Source organism: Alexandromys fortis, unplaced genomic scaffold, assembly GCF_014885135.2.
Source record: "Alexandromys fortis isolate MF-2015 unplaced genomic scaffold, M_Fortis_MF-2015_v1.1 scaffold_297, whole genome shotgun sequence".
Taxonomy (NCBI): domain Eukaryota; kingdom Metazoa; phylum Chordata; class Mammalia; order Rodentia; family Cricetidae; genus Alexandromys; species Alexandromys fortis.
The window spans coordinates 672,974-697,402 of record NW_026068220.1 but is presented as its reverse complement, the minus strand read 5'-3'; the positions used below and the strand labels follow the sequence as shown (position 1 = coordinate 697,402).

The 24,429-nt window shown below is 37.0% G+C and overlaps 1 protein-coding gene and 1 non-coding gene across 2 annotated transcripts in view; one reads left to right on the top strand and one right to left on the bottom strand.

Annotated features, from left to right (window-relative positions):
* Positions 1-265: 265 nt before the first annotated feature.
* The window catches only part of Luzp2 (leucine zipper protein 2), a 196,701-nt gene continuing 172,537 nt past the window's right edge, over positions 266-24,429 (bottom strand). Inside the window, exons 9-11 of the mRNA XM_050130544.1 lie at positions 13,794-13,886; positions 4,285-4,362; positions 266-3,408 (exon numbers count right to left, since the gene is read on the bottom strand). Coding sequence (XP_049986501.1) covers positions 3,304-3,408; positions 4,285-4,362; positions 13,794-13,886 — 276 coding nt within the window. The 3' untranslated portion in view covers positions 266-3,303. The remainder of the gene's footprint in view (positions 3,409-4,284; positions 4,363-13,793; positions 13,887-24,429) is intronic.
* On the top strand, positions 15,541-15,647 carry LOC126493536 (U6 spliceosomal RNA). The gene has a single exon (XR_007589821.1). It is a non-coding gene; the product is annotated as a U6 spliceosomal RNA (small nuclear RNA).

The following is a 24,429-nucleotide window of genomic DNA, read 5'->3' as shown; positions in this document are numbered from 1 at the left end:
AGTCTAAGTCCCAACATCATGGATACAACTTTTTAAATGCTCCAAATAGCACAGAATCTTTCTGGGGAATCATTGAAGAAATTAAAGAAACTATAACATTTCAAAGGAGCCATCGGGTTCTTTTCGGCAATGGCAGACCAGTGTTTGCTTTTCCACTCCATTTGCACAAGGTAAAATACATTATCAGCTTTGTAACAAATTTTTATTGGAGAAAAATAGGCTACTTTCCAGCACTTTTTTATTTTTCAATACTTGACCACTAATATTACGTGACACAGTCCAGATGAATACATAGGTTGGGGATATAGACCTTGCAACAGTACAGTCCCCTATTTAAACAAGCATCATGTTCATTACTCTGCCAGCTCTCCCTACTTTAGTGTGTCAATTATTATTCTCGCCTCTGGTGCAGTTAGTGCTAATTGCATTACCTGAGCTATAAAAATAAAAGATTCCCTTGTAGCAAATTCACAGATTTAATTTCAGTCCAGCTAGACACCTTGTCCGTCTAAGGCAGCAAACGTCTGCTCCATGAAAAACAAAACAACAGTAAAGAAAACTGGATTGAGCTTGTAATTTGGTGTGTTTGACAAAACAGCATGGGGAGTAAAGCAGCAGTGCTTGCTGATTCTCTCCTCAAAGACAAAAGCAAAGTCAGACGCTGGTATTTTCAGTGTTCAGATATTTGAAACTGTGAAGAAAATCTTTCTCCAGATGAGTGACTGACACTGGACTTTTCTGGGCATGTCCTATTCAACAGACACAGTCAGTGCTCATTCAGGACTCACAGGTCTTAGGCACTAGTTTAATCAACATAATTTATGTACATACAAAGAAAGACAAAATTCAAAAAGTTTTCTAATTTACAAATGAATGTGTTTGATTCACACTTTAAATTGAATTATTATGTTATAAAATAAAATAGAGAAAATTGTTCTTAGTTGTGGAAGGACTCATTAAATATAGTATTCCATTAGAAAGTACGGAAGGGGGGGGGAGTCCTCAACAGTGATTTAATGCTAGATGTGAAATCTAAAGTTGTATTTTTTCACTTAACCTTGCAAGATATTTAACAGAATCACGCCATGTATTGTCAATATATTGGATAATATTTTTTCCATTTGATAATGACCAGTGTTTAAATAGTCATATTCAAAATAATGTCTAGCATAATGGTGATAGTTCAGAAGAGTAGGAGATGGGCATCTCTTCTATAAAGTACCCACATGGGTAGGGAAAATAGTTTAAACATCTGTGGTCCAGTCTCAAAGCAAGGGAAAGGGCAAAGAGAGACAAAACACATTAAAGAATAGCCACAAATCATACTAAAAGCAACCCTATCAAGTTATTAAAAGAGCTTTCACAGTGTTCCTTAAAAATTGTTACAAAAAAAACCTTCCTATTCTTAAGGTGTTTCTTTCAAATATGGGAGTGAGTACTTTGACAGATACACTGAGACAACTTGTAGGTACAAGTGATCACACACATTTTCGGAGGAAGTTTTACCATTTGACTTAAGGCTGTCTTATTATTCCAAGAGATAAGAAAAGCAAACTTATTATATTATGACATTCTAGAACAGGAAGTCAAAGCAAAGGAGATATACAACTGAAAAACAAGGTTGCTCAAACTTGTTATTCCTCCAAGGGGTCAGGGATTTCACAACCTGCATGCTAGGCAGAACATGTAACTAACATCCCACAGAGATGAGGAGGGATGTTAGTGTCCTAGACAGGAGATGAAAAGCAATCCTAAGTTAAAACCGAAGCCATTTTCTTTCCATTACTATAGTGGTGCTGAGTCGCTGAAACTCCAGCACTTGAGAGGTGGAGGTAGGAGGATACAGGGTTCAAGGCCACCCTCTACTTTGTAGTAAGTGAGTCTAACTTGACACATATGAGATTTTTCTTAAAAAGGAAAAAGAAATAGAAAACTATAAGCCCATTATTCTATCAATAAAAGCTAATATTTGATGAAACTGGGGTGGAGTGGGATGGAACAAGAGATGCAATGAGTAGAAATTTAGCCTCCTGATTGTATATTTCATCTTGGTCAGTTCATCTAAAGATTCATGGGCCACTTGTAGAATTATGTATTTTTGTTTTTAAGAGAGTGAAAATACTGATAAAATCTACAAAACTACTCTGCATGTAGAATTATGTATGGTGATGTTCCTTTCTCTGCTAATGGTTTTATCATTTTTTTTCTGAACTTTCAAAATGTGTTTATACAACAGGAGTGAATGCACTCACTCAGTCAGTGTGGACTCCCTGACTTCATCTGGTGGTTTATTTTTATCTGCCAAGTGGGATCTTGAGTAGGTTATCATTTATATATCGTTTTCTTGATTCTGAGTTATGCTCTAATTATGATGAGTCTGGCTTTTTCAATTAGTAATATTCTCATAGAATCCTATCTTCAAGCTAAAACCCCATTGCTTTTCTAAAATGATTCCGTCATATTTTTTATTCATCAAATGTCCATTCTAAAATAACTTTGGACACCTTGCCTGTACTATTTCAGAATTTTTCCCACCTTACATTTTATCATCTAAAATCAGAAAAAAATAATACTGACCCTTCAGACACCTTGATTTACATCTTGAAACAAAGTCAGCATACATGCATAAAAATGCCTTAAATTTAAAAAATAGTATTAAAGATATCTATCATTCATTCTACAAAAACAACAAAAAACCAAAACTCTGTATGTATATCATATAAAATCTAACTAATGAATTTTAATAACTAACCTATTATTGGCAGAATTAACTGGACATAATTTATATCAAATGGTTATTAAGTCAATGTAAGGAATCAAGCAATAAATATTTAAAATAATGTATTCTTGTCTTCAAATTCCAACTTTGGAGAAATTACTCCAGGCAGCCACTGTGGACCAAAACCTTCATATGTTTGCAATTTGGATTTACAGAGACCAAGGACTTAAATTTGAGCATCCTATAGCTGATGTTAGCAACCAGACTTCAGAAGCACTACATAACCACACAAAGACCAAGAAATGTTTAGGTTGTGTTTTAGCTCCAAAGGGATCAGTTTAGATGGGTAATTTTAAGGAGGACAATTAGATATATATATAAGTGAAGAAACCCTTTCCATTCCATTATTGCTAAAGTTCACAATTGGTCTGGAAACTTTTGGAAATTGTGTAGTCCACTTTATAAAGTTACATAAAATTTTGAAAAATGTTGCATGCTTTAGAAACATGGTGTTCCCATCAAGCCTGTACTCTAGAAACATTAGATGGCAGGAAAGAGAAGCTCCAGACTCCGTGCCTCCAGTTTTACAGTATTTTTTCTTCTCTAGCTGGAGTACCATCAAAACCAGCTGGTTGTTTCTCTGGGTCTGTTTTCTCCTCACATTCAGGACAAGGAGACATTTGCAATTCCTGCCAAACAATACAGAAAAGACAATTAGGAGTATACAAAATGGCTTGTGTATGACAAAAATTCAGAATTGCACTAGTACAGCATCAGAAGTCCAACAAAGTAACCAAATAGCAGTTAGACCACAAGGTAGCCACAAACAAAACAAATACTCAGATTTTTACCAAATGCAAATACTGGGTTTGCAACTAGTACAGTTCTTCAAAATACCATGAGAAAATTGACCAAACCATCCAATGTAAATTCAGCTAACTCTAGAAAATTCCTGAACATTGATATTATATTTTCATAATTAAGCTTTGCAGGTAAACTTTCTAATTATTTTTGAGGAATTTGACTACTTTTTGCACCTACTCCAGTTCCCAATCATCTTTAATAGGTTTCTTCTCATAAGAATTATAGGCACTTCTTAAAAAAATTCTCTGTTTAATTTCCTTTACTTTCTTGGTTGGCACTTAGAGGAGGAGGGGGAATCTGTCCTTTATCTTTGCAGGGCCTCATGTAGGTACACTAAAATATGTACTAGTAGGCAGAGCAGACAAGCAAGGTTCTAGTGTCCAGATGAAGGAACTAGACACATTTTTTTTAGACAATCTATAAGGTCTCCATATCTTTTAAAGTGGCTCATAGGTAAATGTGCTTGCTACCAAGCTTAGTGAGGTGAGTTTAATTCCTGAAACTCACATGATGAAAAGAGAAAGGAGAAACCCTCAAATTAGACCTTGGCCTCCACATAAGAGCCATGGCACCCTCCTCACCCCATGCACACAAAATAAATTAATGTTAAACAAAATAAAGAAGAACTGCCCTGCAATCCGGAGGGTACTAGAAGGACTTTCTGTATATAATAAAAATCAAGCAGACTAACAAGGTAATACCTGTGTTGCAGGCTCTGATTCTGCAGTGAGGTTTCTTTGGGGACCCTCCTCATGCTTCACCAAGCAAGGACTACCCTCCTATAGAACAATTAAAACAGGTCAGCTTACTTAAATTAAACAAATAAAAGTGATAGAGAATTCATTGCGGTTGACTCTCATTCAAAGGTTTCTATCAATTCAATGCATAATAAAAACTAAAAGCAAATTTCTCTCAACCAAGAGCTGGCAAGTGTTCAATCATCTTTACCTCACAAGAGCTTCTTTCTCTCTACCACTGGCTACTAATAAGCTGGGTTCTAAGGGAAAATTAGCCAAAAGAAGAAAAAGATTAAAGAAATGTGATATCTGTGATGCATTTGGACTCTCACACTTAAATTACTCATCAGTGGTAAGTGTGCTTGCAGGGGCATCAGTATTCAGGCAGGGGGCTAGAGAGAGATTCGTCAGCAGTTAAGGGCATTTGCTGCTCTTTCAGGAAATCAGCATTCAATTACAAGTACCCATGTTAGGGAAACTGATACTTACTTATTACACTTGCTCCAGGAAATCCAATGACCTCTTCTAACCTTTGCCAATGTGTGCACAGAAGTCTCTCTCTTTCTTTCACTCTCTTTCTCTTTTTCTCTCTCTCTCCCTCTATCTCTATCTATCTCTCTACCTCTATCTCTCATACACACAGTCTCTCTCTTCCTCCCCCTCTCTCTCTCACACACCTAACCCCCCACTCACACACATACATACCAAAACACATGCATACATGGAGACGTATATGCACACACACTCATAAACATGCATACACAAATACACCCATACTCCCACATGAACTTGCAAATAAAAATAAAAATCTTTAAATATTGTAATGCAGGAAGGAATTTCAATTATGTTATCATAAATATGTCTGGCAAAACACCTCAGTATGTTTTAAAAAGGCAATATTTCCATAACTAAAATAACCCTGCATTTTATAAAGCAAGAAACCAGGTGTTCCCTTTTTAGCTCTATGAGATGTGAGCAAAGGAAGCTGTTGTCAACGGAAACAGCTCCAGTTAGCTTTCATTCTGTCTTAATGAATGCTAAGACACTGACTGCTTCCCTCCTTTACCCTCTTCCTCTCTTTGTCCACTTGCTCTTTCCTCTTCTCCTTTTTCTCAGATTCTAAACCGATATTAAGGTGGAGTATGCCAGTGTTCCACATGTTGACTTCCTTTAGTCTTTTCCACACATAAAACAGAGACTAAGAGTTTTATAAATGGACAGTGGACATCTCTTGATATTCAATAAAGCAGTTTCTTTCCTAGGGGAAAAACATAAGTCAGGGATGCATTTAACTTCATTTTGTCATTTAAAATACTCTTGAGTAGATGATGCCACAGAAACTGTGAAAGTCGTGTAGTAGAAGGCTGCATGTTTGTTCCCAGTTGCTCAGACCCAAAATAACCATTCAGAAACTATATTACTTGCAATACTGTTTGACTAATAGCTTAAGCATGTTTCTGGCTAACTCTTATATACTAAACTAACCCATCTCCATTAATCTGTGTATCGCCACATAGTTGTGGCTTACCGGCAAAGTCTCAGCATGTCTGTCTCTGGTGGTGACTCCATGGCTTCTCCTTGATTCTGCCTTCTTTCTCCTAGCATTCACTATAGGCTATTCCCTGCCTACCTATATTCTGCCCTGCTCAGGCCTAATAGTTTCTTTATTAACCAATGGTATTTGCAATATACAGAGGAGAATCTCACAGGTCAAACAGTAACATTTATGAGGAATCTGGTCCTTACTAAGAGAAAATTCCATTCTATGTTCTTTGCTTCTCCATGCTTCTGTTTCTAATGACACCTCACAGACAGAAACATTCTCTGTGTGGTAAATGTCTGATGTATAAACTGTATTTCATAAAACTTATCCTGTGGAATGGGTTCTCAGTTATACAGTCATTATGATCCTCTTTCTTCAGTGGGAGTCTGCCATGCATGTCATGACTCGGGATCATGTATATGAAGATGCATTGTTTTTATTTTCTTTTGCATTGTTTTATGATTCCTGCTGTTGTCTATGCATAGATTTTTTTTTATCTTGACTATTTACACACAGAAGCACAGCAAATATCTGCCACACTGATTCTGTGTATCATATCCCAACAATATTTGGAGTTATTGCTGGTACTATGTTTCCTGTAATTCTTCATGAGACTAGCTCAAATGGATTACAAATCTTCAAAATTTAAAAATGATGTTTCATAAGGTGGTTGTGGAGCATGTTTTTAATTCCATCCCTGGGGAGGCAGAGGTAGTTGAATCTCAGTGAGTTTGAGGCCAGACTAGTCTACAAGAGCTAGTTCCAGGTTCCAGGGCATCCAGGGCTACACTGATAAACCCTGTTTAAAAAAAAAAAAAAGATGTTTTATTTTCAATCAGCATTCAATTATTATATATGTGAGCCCCATGTGTGCATTTATGTGCTTCAAAATGTATGTGCACATGTGTATATGTGTGCCTAGAACATTTACCCTCATGGTTATCATTTTCATTGCTGCTGTAATGCTGGAAGTTCCTTGGATGAAGGATTTATTTATTTATTAAAGATTTCTGTCTCTTCCCCACTGCCGCCTCCCCTTTCCCCCCCCCTCCCCCAATCAAGCACCCCCCCCGTCAGCCCAAAGAGCAAAGGCTTTAATTAACTGCCTTGTATAATTCCTAAAAATACTTGTGTAAAATTGATTCTCCTTTAAGTGAGAAGTACTAACAATCTATCCAAAAAATGCAAAAAGGGTAGAAGTAGAGCTACTACCAAATGTTCAAAGGGATACCACAAGGGATGAAGGGCAAAGAGCAAGTTGCAGGAGACGGAAGTGAGATTCAGGATAAAAAACCATCTCCATTGACTTGAGCAGAATCCCAGAACAGGAGATGTGCATATATGTCTGTCAAGCTATCAGTCAGCTTTCCACATATTGTTACCTTTAACCATCCCCAGCAAGGCCTAGAGGGTAGTTAATGGAAGATTACAAAATTGAGTATACCTGAGAATGTAATTTTCATACACCATACATTATATTTGCTACTGCACAATGGTTTACTTTTTAAACACATCATTCAAAGTTAAAGACCATAATGAAGTATTTACATTTCCTGAAGGACTCTTAATTGCCAAAGAAGTAAGGAAAAACTAACCAGGGAGAAGATTGAGTTTTAACAACCAATTATAAAGTAGTGTCAATATGGGAGGCAGATTAGCACTTGATACCTTCGTATGTGTCAACAAAATTCTGTGGGGTGCACAGTTCCAATAATAAATTAAAGATTAATATTAATCTTGACATTGTGAGAAAATAATTGCATAGTGTGTTCTTTTTTTCCTTAAGGAAATTAACAAGGGTTAAAAAAATTGGGGAGGCACTATGTAGTACTGAATTGTACTTCCTGGGAGAAATAATGTAGATTTGGGGTCATAGACTGGCTGAGTTTCCAAATGTAAAATGTACAAAGAACAGGTTTAATGATATTTACCATAGAAATGTATGAGTTAGTCATGCACAGTGGCTAGAGTCTATACTCTCAGGACTTCTGGGCTGCCACAGGAGAATTATTGTGAGTTTGATATCATTTGGGGCTACATGGTGAATTCTAAGTCAGCAGAGGATATGTAGAGAAATCATGTTTCCAAAAGAATCAAAACAAAATAGAATAAATGGGGAGAAGTTTTTGATAATTCATAAGAAAGAAAGCAAAACTGGCTTTGGGGGAGCCTAGTCTGTTTGGATGCTCACCTTCCTAGACCTGAATGGAGGGGGGAGGACCTTGGACTTCCACAGGGCAGGGAACCCTGACTGCTCTTTGGACTGGAAAATAAGGGGGAAGGGGATTGGGGGAGGGGCTAGGGTAGGGGAGGAAAATGGGAGGAGGGGGGCAGTGGAAATTTTATTTTTAAGTAAAAATAAAAAAAATAAAAAGACACAGGCTAACAGAAAAAAAGAAAGAAAGCAAAATAATGATTGTAGGAAAGTATGGAAGTTTAATAAATAATGGAAAAAAGAAAGAAAATGATAAGGAAATGTTTGCTTACCTCTGCAGAATATGTAAACTGAAACTATGAAAGGAAATCTTATTGCTAGTTACACAACAGTGCCAAGCAGATATGTGTAAACCACTAATCTTTGGGATCATGTGAGCTGTGGCAGTACAGGACTGAGTTGAAGAGGCTAGATTGGAGAGAGTTCTAAAGTTTGGTTTCCCGAGAAATAATACCAGCCATGTCTCAGTATGTTTGATCATACATGTAATCTTCTATTTCCATATTTATCCCAATCTACACATGTGTAGAAGGAGCAGAAATGCTGCCTGGCTCCCGTCTGCCTGGCTAGCTTATGCCCCAAAATAACAACACACAAACTGTATTCATATAAATACTGCTTGGCCCATTAGCTCCAGCCTCCTACTGGCCAACTCCCACATCCTTATAAACCCACCCCCATTAATGTGTGTAGCACTACGAGGTGGTGACCCTCCAAAAATATTCTAGCATACGTCCATCTTGGGCTGGAGCTTCATTGCGTCTGCCCTGGAGAGGAGAGGCATTGCATCTGCCTCACTTCCTCCCAGCATTCTCTTCTGTTTACTCTACCCACCTATGTTCTAACCTATCAGGCCAAGCAGTTTCTTTATTAATTGACCAGTGAAATCAACAGATTGATTTATGATACTCCCACATCACACATGAAAACAAAATGCAAAATGTCTGTAATCCTTGGTATGCTACTTACCTTGGGAAAGTAAGTATGGCCTTGGGAAAATGAGATGGAGAGAAATCCAGCTTTGCTGGCTCAGTTTTATCCATTTTTTAAAAATATTATCCTCTAATTGAAATTATTTTAAAAGTAAAGAAAAATGCCCGAAATCAGCTTCAGAGGTTCTCAGTGTTTAGGACAAAACATTGACAGAGACATTCTGACTGGATCTACTCAAATATAATACATTTTAGGAATCTTCTTCTAGATGAACTGGATCCTGGGCACCTTATACAGGGATGTTTGGCCATATGGAAACTAGAAAATTATTGCTATATCCTCTATTGAAAAGAAGCCACCTGCTAAAGTCAATCTGAAGAACAGCACTGGTAATACTCAGAGGCAGGTTTTGATTTCTGTATTCTGTGCTGTGCTGTACAGTGTGAGCTGTGATCAGCAGCAACCACTCACACAACCAATCCCTAATGACACACTGGGAAACTGCATGTGTCTCCCCCACTTCTCTCTAGAGTGCAAGGGATCATGAGGATTTCTCCCCTCAATACCTCACTCCTACCCTCACTCCAGAATGTGAGTTTTCATTTCCCGATCCCACATAGCTACGCACTTTAACTGTGAATTATGTTTCAAAGACCTTTGATTAGAATCTCATTGTTAATATTTGACTGAAACTTTATTCTCTCTTTGGTATTTTAACCAACTCTACCTATCTCTGTTACAGTGAATCAATAACAAATAAAGCCACTTACTGAAAATTACAGAATATGAGGTCTTTTAAGGGCAGATTTTAGGTTTTCTCACCTCAGAATTAATGCAATTCTAAGATCATAAATAATTTCATTTGGAAATTTGAACATAGTTATAGAAACAATCAGTGAGTTGAAATAATAGTTATGAAGATGACATTTGCCCTGAATATGGTCTATAGATACAATCTCTATCAAAATGATAGCAGGCAGGATTATTGAAATAATTGGGCTGATCATATAAATCGCAAGACTTTGCAATAGGCTCAGAATAATCCATTTGGCATTACAATGTGATGGCAAAGTTTCAGGATTTTAATCTCCTATTCAGAACTTATGTAAAGATATAGGTACTAAGATAATTTAGTACTTCCTTAGGGTTGAGCACACAAACTGGTTATGTAATACCAAATGGTAAACCCTGAAGCTTTACATGCAAATAACATTACAGACTGAGCAGATTGTATTTATGTATGTAGGAATATATATGCATATTCGAAAGAGAGCATGGAGGGATTTATAAGTGAGATTGGAGAAAGGAGATATAATTATATTATAAATATATTATAATCTCAAAAATAATGAATATTAATCATAGTTACAGTTATATGAAGTAATAAAAAGATACTTTGGAGGAACATAAACAATAGACATATATAATACAAAGCAATATGGAAAGCAGAAAAATTAACTCATACTTTTCATCAATTAGCTTTTGATAAAGGGAATAAATATTTGATGTATAAAAGGTAGCCATTGCATAAAAAATGTGACATTTATGATACTTGACTGAATAACCAAATAAAGAATAAAAGAGAAGGCTCATCAGGAATTGAAAGCCTAAATGTTGGAATACAAGGAAACAAAGTAATTCTTATGTTTTTTAAAGTAATCATTTAAATTAAATTCTCTTTTCTGTCAGTTTATATATTCTATGAAAGAAACAGGAGAGGAGCTTGACTCTATCTGAATGTACAATGATGCTGAAAGTATTTTCACATTGCTAGACTGTAATGACTGTAACATTTTCACAGTGCTTACCCAGGTAGGGTGCTGTTACTATGAATTTAGGCAGTTGTACTGGAGAATAATTCCCGTGGGTGCAGTGGTCCTCCAATACTCATTTGGCTAATGGGAAAGCATCAGAAATGTAGCGTCCCCACATGTGAGCATGTGGAAAGGAGTAAACCTCAGTGCTATGGTAAACGGTACCCAGGCTTTGCATCTGGGTGACCGGATTACACTCAACACAGAGGACACTAAATAGGCGTAGCTCATGGAATACAGTTTAAAGAACAATGGTTGAGAAAAAGCGTAGCTCCACGGTATTTCCAATAACAAGTTATCTTTTTCTTCTATTGTTCTAGTTAGATACTATAATGGTAATTCCTCTGTAAGCTCCTGTAGTAGTGGTGGTACATTTTATATGAACTTGATAATGAGTTCAGGAATCTATTTCCAGAATTTGACATTTATTATATGATAATTTAATATAGTGTATATGAATGAGCATGCACACATATACGTAGCTGGATGCATGTAATTAAGGCATGTAATTAAGGACTGTGAGGCTCCAATAAGATTACATTGATCTCAGTAATTGCTAAGCTTCCTACATAACAGTCATCAGGCACAACGAAAGCTTTTACAAAATCCCCCAGCTTTATTGATTTAGAATACTCCAAGTAGTTGTTCAAAATGTGACTAATGTCCCCAGATAATTTTGTAATTATTTCTATTGAAAGCCACTGTAAAAAGCACAGAATTCCTGAAGTATATGAAATGAACACATCAGTTGTGCAGATCCCACAGTGGAAACGCTGAGGTAACATTTCTGCTCAGTCCTGTGCAACCATCTTTCTAAGTGTTCTCTAAGTGATGCATTCTGAAGTCACAGATTAGAACCTCTGATCCAAAACTTGAAAATGGATAATCACACAGTACCACTTTTTAATACCTGAAGCATTTGCCTAGTTTACATTTTCTCTGGGTTTGTAGCTCTGACTGAGCACTCTCTAGAGTAGGAATTACAGCTTCTGGAAGGTTGAGACACCAAACACCAATGTGTACTAAAGTAAGGCGGATGTGGGAGTCCCCTCTGTGTGCTGTGATTAACATTAATGAACAAAGAAACTGCATTGGCCCATTGATAGGGCAGAAATTAGGTAGGAGAAGGGACTGGACTGAATGCTGGGAAAAAGAAAGGCAGAGTCAGAGAGATGCTGCCAGAGTAAGACATGCCGAAACATTAGCCACAGCCACGTGGTGATACATAGATTAATAGAAACAGGTTAAATTAAGATATAAGAGTTAGCCAATTATTAGAAGGTAAAGCTAATTGGCCAAGCAGTGGTTTAATGAATACAGTTTCTGTGTGGTTATTTTGGGACTGAGCAGCCGGGGGGGAGGGGGCAAACAAGTGAGCCCTCCCTCAACATAAGGCTACTGAAGTAGGCTGGAGACAGTATTCACGTTTGTACCAGTGAAGACAGTGCCAGAAAAGGACATGGTGATAGGAACTGCCAAAGGGAGAGAAGCTTATGAAAGAGAAATCCAGTAGTAGGAAGGGGATAATAACACACGCACAGAGACACGCACACAAACACAGCCACAATTTTGACAGGTCCAACTTTTTGTAAGAAGATAAGCCAAAATGATGCTCAGAAAATCAATGAACAAAGCAGAGCTTTTGAACTTGTCATATAAAAGATAAATACCTTCCTACAAATGATACTTGTCTAGTTTATCAGTTGACAAACATGTGAAAACATTGTATAATTGAAACTAAACTCTCCAATGAGGGAATCCAAGTCCTTACTTTGTGGTTCCTGATTAACTTATGGGTGAGTTTCCCACCACTTGCTGTGGTCTATACTGCATCCACAGTGCTCTGGCATATTTTCTGTTTGTGAAAATTCCCTCTGATGGGCTAAGATCTACCCTTACTCCAGACCACTGCAAAGGCATCCTTTCCGACACATCGTCTTCTGGACTCTAGGGAAGTCAATTGCAGACTGTTGATTTCCACTCCTGATCAGCTTCATATCCTAAATTCTATAGTTTAGATATATGTTTCTATAAACAAAGATACAGTAGCAAACATTTTGAAAAAAAACTTTTTAAATTTACTTATTTTTTTTTTTTATATCATGTGCATCAGTGTTTTGCCATGGGTCTTAAGTCCCCTGGAACTGGAGTCACAGACAGTTGTAAGCTGCCAAGAGGGTACTGAAATAGAACCCAGGTTGACTGGAAGAGCAGTCGGTGCTTTTAATCACTGAGTCATAGTTACAACCTGATGTTTTTTTTTTTTTTTTTTTCCCAAAAAATGCATGTTGGGATCTAGCAGAAAAGAAATACAAGTACCAATTTATTTGGTTTTCCATCTTACTTATTTACTTTAAATATTGACTAATTTCCTTCAGCCATGTGTAGTCTCAATATATAATTTCTATTTGGATTAGAGCCTGTATCTGAATCTGGTTAACAAAAATATTATTTGTTAGAGCCATCACAATAAATCTAAAACCTTCATCCTAACAGAATTCAAGGGTTGATGTTTTATTTTTTATTGCATTTATTAAGAGGGATCCCTCTTCCCTTCACCATCCTCCAACAGTTCAGTTTCCTATCTGTTTATCATATGAAAGTGGAGGATCTCTCTTTGTCTGATATCTTGTTCTATAAGAGCACATTAGCTTTTCTTAGGTGGTGAATACTATGGAATCTTTTTGTTTGCTTCCTTGTTCTGCTTTAATGCTGTGATTGCTGTCTATCTTTTTGTTGTAAGAATGATGTGGGTTTGGTGCGGCACCACGGGTTGCACAGCAGAATCTGACTATAAAATCAAGAAGAGTATCTACCTGATGCTGTTTAGGCAACACCTATGCCATCACATGGAAAGCTATAGAGCTTAGAAAAAAGACTCCCCCCACAACAGAGAACATTTCATGATGGTGTGAGCTACCACTCCCAAATGTTGGGTCCTTTCCAAACCACTTTAGGTTATTCTTACATCTTGAGGACCACACACAGAGGTTCTCCTCGTCTCTTCCTTTGTTGACTGAACTTGGGAGCGCTCATGGTTTCCTGGAGAACTTTTCTGTGACTGGAGAGAGATACACAGAAAAAAAGAAAAAAATACATATTATTAACAATAAGAGAAATAGGTTTTCACACAGACATGAATTTATGTGATTATATGATATAAAATACAATTCATCTTCACACTCTAAAAAAGAAAATAGACATTATTATACAATACATCTTTAAAAGGTGCCTTACAATCCTTTTTTTTGAAATTAAGAACAATAATTTGTTAAATTTTTACATTTGTGAGGCCTAATGGAATTTTCCCATTGCATATGCACATTTCTCAAGTACTAAGCTTTTACTTATGGATTTCCATTTCTCAAAAGACAGGAATCTTGCCCTTCTTCTTTATATTAATCCCCAGGTTGTTCAAGATATAATAAACATATGTTTTCTCAACTGGACAGAAAATACCTTGCAATATTACAGAAGATACCTAGAAGGTTACATGATTTCTATTCTTTCAAAGAGCAAGCTGTTTACCTCAGGGAACTGAAATATCATTATAACATTCATATCATTAGGAACACTAAGAGAGAAAAATACCCTGGCTGAAAGACAGGTACGAGTAACGTGTAACTCACTATGGGAAGGTTCATGGTTGTCCACTAAGAAGTTTGGGCATGAGTTTCTTAGGCACAACTCACTTAAATATAATGCTGTTCTCATAAATCTATCAAAGTCATAAGTGCGATTTCCTGAGTTTAAAGCTTTGGTTGCAATGGGCCACATAGGAGAAATATTTGAAGATTTTAACTTCTGGGTTCCAAGAAGCCCAAGAGTGGAACAGAATCTCTGCAGAGTACAAGAAACCCAGCCAGGATCTTCAGTTATTCTATTTGGTCCCCCCATTGATGTCTACAGATAACTGCACTCCTTCATAAGAAAGCATTCTCACAAGAGCGGAAGGAGGGAGAACATGAACAAGGATGTCAGGACCACGAGGGGTGCACCCACCCACTGAGACAGTGGGGCTGATCTACTGGGAGCTCACCACGGCCAGCTGGACTGTGACCGAAAAAGCATGGGATAAAACCGGACTCTCTGATCATGGCGAACAATGAGGGCTGATGAGAAGCCAAGGACAATGGCACGGGGTTTTGATCCTACTTCATGTTCTGGCTTGGTGGGAGCCTAGCCAGTTTGGATGTTCACCTTCCTAGACATGGACGGAGTGAGGAGGACCTTGGACTTTCCACAGGGCAGGGAACCCTGCCTGCTCTTTGGACTGGAGAGGAAGGGGGAGAGGAGTGGGGGAAGGGGGAGAAGGGTGGGAGGAGGGGGAGGGAAATGGGAGGCTGGGAGGAGGCGGAAACTTTTTGTTTCCCTTTTCTTAATTAAAAAAAAAAGTGTGCTAAAAATTATTGAAAAAAATTTAATAAACATGGTAGAATGTTTACTGCAAGTGAGACTAATAAAGTTTATGGAATATTAGCAAATTCATAGAAAATAAAGCACTCTAGTTCATTTAACAGTTCCAATATTAATTTGGCTGAAAACAGTAATTAAGTAATTTCCCTTGATACCTAAGCTTAACTTCATTGAAGTCTAGAAGGAATTGAGAGTTGTAATTTTTTTCTCCTCTAACTTTGTTTAAAAGACATAAATATACTCCTCCCTTTTGCACTTTCTAAGGAACAGAAAAGATAAAAGCTCTCAGTGACACCCTTATGTTCATCTCAGCAGCACATATACTAAAAATGGAATAATACTGAGGAGATTAGCATGGCCCCTGCATAAGGACAACACACAAATTCCTGAAGCATTTCATATTTATTAAAAAAAAAACTCTCTTTCACCATCATTGGAAATGAATTATAAGATGTTTTTGAAGATAACATGAGATCAGATTTGTCTGCAAGGATGGGAAGAGTGAGGTATTGTTCATATTGAGTTTAAGGCAGAAGCTTATGCAAAGGAAAACTATGAAGAAAAGTAGGGGGCAGAAATTGATGGGAAATATGTTTCACTTTACCACAAAGGCTTCTATGACCATACCACCTTGAACGCACCTGATCTTGTCTGATCTCGGAAGCTAAGCAGGATCAGGCTTGGTTAGTACTTAGATGGGAGAAAGGACAAAGGCAAGAGAGAGATGGGAAGAGTAGCACTTGGAGGGGTGAATCAGAAACTTTGGTTGATGTAACCTTTTTGACGGTACAACAAAAGACACTCTTCAGGAAGTACTTGAGTAAGCAACTTTTATCAAAGTGCCCATAACTCAAAGAGCAAATTTAAAGGGCACACATTTATAGAATTTGCTTCATTTGAAGATGCTAAAGAATCTATAAACTTTTGGAAAAAAAAAATTGGAAATTAAGGGCAAAAGAATCAGAATGGAGTTACAAGGAACCTATTGCCTATTGTAAGAAGTCAGCCACCCAAACCTCTGTTTGTCAAAGGTCTGTCAGAAGATGCCCCTAAAGAGACCTTTAAAGTATCATTTAAGGGTTCTGTTCAAACAAGAATAGTCACTGATTGGGAAACTGGTTCATCCAAAGAGTTTGACTTTGTGGAGTTCAATAGTGGGGAAGACACAAAAGCTGCCAAGGAGGCTACAGAAGATGGAGACAAACATGAGACTGGCCAGACATAAGGGTGAAGGTGACTTTGGTTGTCTAGGTAGAGGAAGAGGAGGTTTTGGAGGCTGAGGTAGGGGGTCAAGGAGGAATAGGGAAGTTTGCTAGCACAAGCCATAAGACTTTGGAAGTAGAGGAGGATTTATTCCCAGGTGGTAGAGGACAAGGGAGAAACTTCAAGTCGCCAGGAACTAAAATGAAGTTTGAACAGTTTCTTCAACCCCACTTGTTTCCTTTTTGTTTGAAATTAAGGGCTCTGGGGTTTTCTCTGTTACCTGTTCTGTGACAGAGCCTTGTGAGGACATTCCAATATAGTATGTAACTATGTGGTCTACTTGGAATCCATATAGATAACACTTTACTTGGAATCCATATAGATAACACTTCGAGAGAGATACCCTGTTGGCTTTGACCAGTTACTCATATAAACTTTTAAAAGATGAGTGATAGAGCTAACCCTTACCTGTACATTTTGAGTTTATATTGTTTCATCTCAAGTATGAAAACATTTTTTCCTATAAATATTTTTTTTCTTTTCATTGGGGGCTGTAAAGAAATATTTTATTGTGTGCCTTTTTTGATTCAGTGACTTTAGGGCAAATTAAAAATCTTACCTGTTTAAGATAGACAGGGTACCCTGCCTTCTCTTAGGACTGGAGGGGATGGGAGAGGGTGAGTGGGGGAGTGCGAGGATGGAAGTGGAAGTTTTGAATGATATTATTTATAAAGCAATAAAAATAAAATAAAATAAAGAATAATACTCTTACACTCTCATCAATGTCTTTGATACACTTAGAAGATAGCAGATAACAAATGGTCCCAATCTCTGCTCTGGGGTAATTTCCTTTGGGGATGTGAAGAGTAAAACATGCTGTTTTTATCATTATGATATCTACGCAATCAGTCATCTGGTAACTTGATTCAATACAAAACACGTGTGCCCATGTATCACATGCACAACTGGTACCTGAACAGTCTGAAAGGAACATTGAGATCCCTGGAAACTTGAGCCACAGATGGTTAGGAGCAATCATGTGGGTCCAAAGGATCAATCTCAAGCCCTCAAGCTCAGTTATACTCCTAACTTGGAGCCATCTATCCAGTCAAAGAAACACATCCTTAACAAAAGCCAAACACGTATTTGTTTCAGGAAAAATCAGGAGTGTACACACCACCTTCTTCCCATCACCTCCAACTCACAGATGAAATGAAGACACAGATTTAAAGAGGCTAAAACAGACATTAATACTGAAAGTGACTGTCCCTGACCATCACAATGAGGAAAAGAGCTGAAAAACATAAAGAAATGCATTAAATTATATTACATCTAATTTCCCCATGGGTTTCCAATAGTGTCTTTTAGTTGAGCAAACAGATAACTGAATAACAATTTTATTTCCGTGTACAGCAGTTATAACTGTAAAAGCAGTAATGAAGTTACTTGCCAATGTTTCTCAGCCTCTGTCAATGTCTACATGCACAGCGTCCCACATGTCTACATTTGTTGTTCCTAGGACATATATTGTATTCCTAGGCCTTATCAATATATGCTTCATAAATAAAATTTACAGGTTATAAATCTGTAAAGGGCTGGAGAAGGTGACAGCACTTGTTGCTCTTTCAGAGGACCCAGGTTTGATTCGCAGCACGTGCATGGTGTCTTACAACCATCTATAACCCTGTGTGCAGGGTATTTAGCAGTCATGAATGTGGTACATGTAGATATATGCAAGGACAGATTTCATACATGCAAAGTAAAATAAAATCTAAAGATAAAAATTTAAAAACTCTGTAGAACGTATTTGGAAAATGTCTTCTGTTCCCATCAGACTTCATGGGAACCATAGCCTTCTCCTGTGGCTCTATTAATCATCTATAATACATTCTATTATACATCAGAGTGCAGTCTCCAGAGGAAAGCATATTCCTAATTGAGTCTTTGAAAGATAGTAGGTATTTTGCGATCAACTAATTATTGTTTGTCATTTTCTTTCAGCTTTTTTATGACTTATACTTAAAATAGAAACAAAATAAAGCTAAAGAAAAGTATAGAATCATAGAGTGACTAGAAATGCGTAAGGCTGAAGAAATTCTAGCAAAATGAATGAGAGTAATTCAAAGGCAATTTAAATTATGTCTAGCAGCTCTGAGTGAAAATGTTTATATAAACTGTATGTATCACAATATAATTACAATTTAAAGAGAGCACAGCTTAATTTAATTGAATTTTATTCCTAGAATTTGGTTCTTAAGAAATAGTCATTATTCCTTCTCCTTTTCTACTGTACCAGTAATAGTGTCCTTCCTTTTATTCTATGGTATGTAATTGTTTGGAGTGTCACAGTCCCTGAGTGATCCAAGACAGAGGCACACACCCAGGTCATTTCATAGTAGCTTCATGATGAAACAGTTGCAGTCAGATGAAGAAACAGGCTGTAATCACTTAGTTATGTGTAATCTCTGGCAGGCTTTGTTCTACTCTCTCATAAGAAATCCAGTTTCATAGTCAAGGTGCCATGTCTTCCAGAACACTGGCTTTTATCTTCCCAAGGCTTGTTTCTGCAGCTGTATCAACACATTTTTTAAATATGGCTTATGTTACTATTTCTGATATCTAAAACTGAAACTTTAATTTTAGTGTATTCATTATATCCCTAAATATGAAAATATGAGTAATTATATTTTATGCAGGTATCATATTTTAAAACTTATTCTGATATTTGGAGTTGAGTTGACAAATAAAAAAATGAATTAAATGAAAGTTTTGATTTATTATCTATCTCTCTGTCATCTGCTATGAACTGCATCTACCTACCATCTAGATTATATCTATCATAAATCTGTTTACCATAGATCTCTATTATACTATCTACTTCCTATATATCTAACTAAAATATATAACTAGGTCTATTTATCATGTACCTATTATCTGTCTATCCTTTATCATTTATCTATCTATCTATCTATCTATCTATCTATCTATCTTTCTCTATCTATCTATCTATCTATCTATCTATCTATCTATCATCCATTTATCCTTCTACCTGTCTGCTGTCCATTATTTATCTATTTATCATCTATCTATGTATCTATGTATCTACGTATCTATCTATCTATGTATCTATGTATCTATCTATGTATCTATCTATCTATGTATCTATCTATCATCTATCTATCTATCAATCTATCTATCTATCTATCTATCTATCTATCTATCTATCTATCCTTGCACCTGTCTGTCCTGTACAGAGTTATGTGTTTCAATACATAGTCTCTAGCTGATGTTTTAAAAAGTTGTAGAACATTTCTGAGCAAAGGCATGCCAGGCAAAGATAGACAGTTTGACCAGTCCTTGAATTTGTATTTATAACTTACTCCTGCTTCTGGTTTAATGATTTTTTTGATCTACCAGGAATTGAAGCTGCTCCCAGCTATACCCTTCTGCCTTGAACTTTGCATGCTTTATGGCAATGGGAGTCAGCATGAATTTTTGCTGCAATGAGTTCCTTCAATCATAAATGAGAAAATAAACTAATATAGAAATTACAATACAAAATACAAAAAAGTATAAAAATAAGAATATTGTCAGGGTAAACAAAACCATGTGGGCCATAGAGATTTAGAATTAGTTTTCCAAAAAATATGGAAGAATTTGGAGTTTCAGGCTAGAGAAGCTCCAGAATGAATAAAGTAGTATTTAGTGGGCTGGTAAACGTGACAGAGACAGACAACTGATAAAACTTAGGCACAAAGACTTTGCTAATGAGTCTTCAGAGGCAAAAAAAAAAGACTATTTATCTCCTGGATGATAAATTCTAACTATAAGAATCTGGATACAATCTGCTAAATAGTGTCTTAAAAATTAGTGCTGCTGAATTTAAAAGCAATGAACTACTTACTTTGCACATATTATTTAAAACTATTATATCACATTTAGCCAGACTTACAGTAAAAATCAAAATAAAAAAAAACACAACATAAAGAGTTTTTTAAAAATGTATTTTAGTGAAAAGAAGAGTACAAATGAATTTAAATAATAACACAGGTATTCATAAATTTATTGTAGACAGGAATGAAATAGGACCCAAAGTGAAACTGTGTACCAGGACAACAGAATTGGCATCTTTTGTGTTTGCTTTTCTCAATTATTTTATTTTTAAGACTATATATATATATATATATATATATATATATATATATAAATGATAATAACATCAAAGTAACAACATCATTACCTCAGTCTTTTCCAAGTCTACTCACATTCCTCTCCCTGTTCATTTTCAAATTCACATCCACTTTTTGCATTAACTAGTTCCCAAACATAGATCTACAATACAACTTATTCACTTAAGGTTCATAGATCATTGAGGAAGAGTGGGGAGGAAAGATGGAAAAGAATCAGAGGATCAGGCAGTTTGCTGTGAGGCTTTGTCTCCTAAGAATGCCAGAAACTACACCCATAAAGCCTCACCAATGTGATTGCCTAAATATGAGCCAAACAAAGACAACACTGACAGGCATGCTAGAAGGGGATTGGAGGAGTCCATGAGTAGTCCACCCTATACAAATACTTTAACAGAATACCTTGCTCAGCCTTGATATGGGATGAGGGGGAGAGGCAAGGGCTTGGTCTTGCCTCAAGTTGGTATGCCAGACTTTGTTGACTTCCCAAGAAAGTCTTTACCCACCCTGAGGAGTGGATGGAAGGTGGAAAGAAGGGGGAGGTAGGGAGGTGGGAGAAGGGGAGGGAGAGGGAACTGGAGTTGGTATGTAAAATGAAAAGTAAATTTTTAAAATAAAAATATGAAAAAAGAAAATGAAAAAATAATTGATAAGAAAGACAGAAATGATCTTTTTTTTATTTTCAATACATCCTGACTGTAGATTTTCACACCTTCATGCTCCCCCTTCAACCCTATCTTCCCCAGATCCACTTTTTCTTTCAGATCCTGTTTTTTTTTTTTTTTTTTCAGGAAAGAGCAGATCTCCCAGGGAAATCAACTGAACATGACAGAACAAACCCTTATATCAAGGCTGAGCAAGGCAGCCCAGTAGGAAGAAGAGGGGCCCATGAGCAGTCAAAGAGTCAGAGATATATCTTCCCACTCCACCTGTCAGGAGTCCTACATAAACATAAAGTTAATAACCATAACGTATATATAGATGATCTCGTGCAGCCCTATGCTGGAGAGATGGTTCATCACTTAAGAGCTATTTTTCAGGACTCAGTTTCAGTTCCCAGCACCCACATTGGGCAGATCGCAGGAAATTTGACACTTTCTTCTGGTGACTACAGACACCTGCACTGACATGCACATATCCACACACATCTATATGTAATTAAAATTAAAAAGTCTTAAAAAGAAGAACCCATTCAGAAATGATATTGTAAGGACAAGATTCTTCCCATTAAGTGTTCCGGTGTGTAACTCAACATATTTGTTTTAAAGAGTTTCTTTAGAAAAGAAAAAGCCTGTGAAGATAGAACCTGCAGTGTGCTCTTTTCAAATGGAATCACACAATGAAATGTTCTCAGTTCACCATGCAGGAACACAGAGGCTTCCCTAATGTTTGTAAAGAAGATCTAGTGTTTGTCTTGAGCTGGCCTCAAAATTTTTGATCATTTACAAAATCTTGCATTTGTCAGGATATAGAATAAAAAAGTTATAGGGCCATCAGATTGTTCACCAGAGTTTCAGAGAGAAGAAGATAAGTCTTGTCACTGTGGACCAGGTTTGGATTCCCAATGGGAAGCCCAGAGGAGTTCATTCTGCAACTGTGAACGTGAATCCAAAGTGCCAATGGGGATTCCAGGATGTTAGAGATGCTTAGAATATATGAGTGTCTACCAAGGAGAGCTGCAGGCACTATGTGAAAACAGTTCGGGAGACTCTATGTGCTTCCACACAATAAAACCAGGGATGGGAGGTGTGGATTCTTAGGTGTACTTGAGTGCTGATACTGCTGCCTTGGGTTCCACACTCCAGATATGATCTGTTTTTTAATTAGATTTCATTATTGTTTGGTCTGGACTATTCTTTCTCACTTCTTGCTTCTCATTGATGTTTGTTTTTATGAGAGTCCTCTGAAGATTGAACATACACCTTGTGCTTTACTTAGCTAAAAATATTTATCATAAAAATATAGCTCTAGATAAAGCAGATGTTTTCTAGAGTTTATGTCTATTTTATTAAGTATATGACATTTGAAAGAGGTGATAAAATAACATTAGTCATATTTGTTTGATGGAGAACCTCTGCCTATGATCTTTAAAAGGTTGGGCCAGTTTAGGGAGTGACATTTTGGGTACCCAAAGAAAACCACCCACCCAGGGTTCTCTCTCTCTTTCTCTGGTTCCTGTGGTACACAGCTAAGTTTGGACTTTTCATTCCTGTTTCATGAGTTCACCCCTTATAATGAAGAAAATATAACTGAGATATTTTGGAGTTAGCCTGGGATTCTTTGACCCGTGTCCTCACTCTCAACATTTGGCACCCGATGTGGGGCTTTGGGACTGGTACACCCTCTTTTCAGAACACACCCAGCTCCAGCCAGCTGCCACAGGGATTCTTTGACCCACATTCTCACCCTCAACATTTCTTGCCTAATCTTTGGTAATGAAAAAATATGGAAAAGAATAAAAGGTTAGTTTTTAGGAAACTGGAATTGAACAAGGAGGAGGAGTGTTTCCTGAGAGGTGGACACAGATGCTATAAAGAGTCATTGAAATTGGAGGAGAACATTGAAGAACTGAGACATTGAGAAATGTTGAGTCAAGACTAGCTTTGGGAGATAATTTCTCCAATGAGGTGGATTGTCAGAGCAGCACACAATGGGAAAATTCTTCCATTCAACTAAGGATTGTGGAGATGACTGCTCTGACAGAATCTATCACTTTGTTTAAGTATCTTAATTTAGTTCCTGTGAACCTTAACCAACAATGAGATTGGAGAAAGATATTCTAAAGTTTGTGACAATGTCTTTTTTTTTCTCTAAATCTCTCGCATCTGTCATCAAGGCCCACAACATTAAAAAGTTTGTTATTTTTTGGCAATATAGGAAAATACTGGCTTATTTGCAACTACACCCTGAGGAAGGGAGTTTTTATGCTGGCTCTTAAATAAGGTACTGGGACTGAATATTCATTGTCTCAGCAGAATCAAATTATGTTTTGACGTTTCTGCTGATGTGATTTATTCCATGCTGTAAGAGCCCAGAAACCCAGCCATAAAATCTTCAACCCTGAATCTGTCCTACTTTCAAGATGGGTCAACAGTGGCTCAAAGCGTGTGGGTGTGGCCAACAAATGACTGACCTAACTTGAGGCCAAAGCCATAGGGAGGCCAATGACCAGGAAACAGAATCAGGATGGCTTAAAGACCTAGGCTAGAAGCAAACAAGACTAACCAAAGGAAAATAAAAATGAAAACTAAAACCAAGCCAAGCAGCAAAAATCTCAATGAAATGATTTCTAATGATATTCTGCTATATTTATAAATCAGTGCCTAGCCCAATAATCATCAGAGAGGCTTTATCCATCGGCTGATGGGAACAGATGCACAGATCCAAACCAAACATGAAGCAGAACTATAGGAAAAGGAAGAAGAAGGATTATAGAAATCAGAGGGGTTGATGACATCAGAGCATGGCCCACAGAATAAACTAAGCAGGGTGATGTGGGATTCCTCTCTCTATGCTGTGAATACCATTGATTAATAAAAAAAAAAACTGCTTTGGAACATAGCAGGGCAGATCTTAGTTAGGCAGGGAAAACTAAACTGAATGCTGGAAGAAAGAAGGGTGGAGTCAGAGAGAAGCCATGTAGCTTAGTGGGAGACAGATGCTAGGACTTTTCCTGGTAACCATAGCCACATGCTGATACACAGATTAATAGAAATGGGTTGAATTAAGTTGTAAGAGTTAGCCAAAGAAGTTAGAGCTAATGGACCAAGCAGTTATTCAATTAAAAGTTTCTGTGTG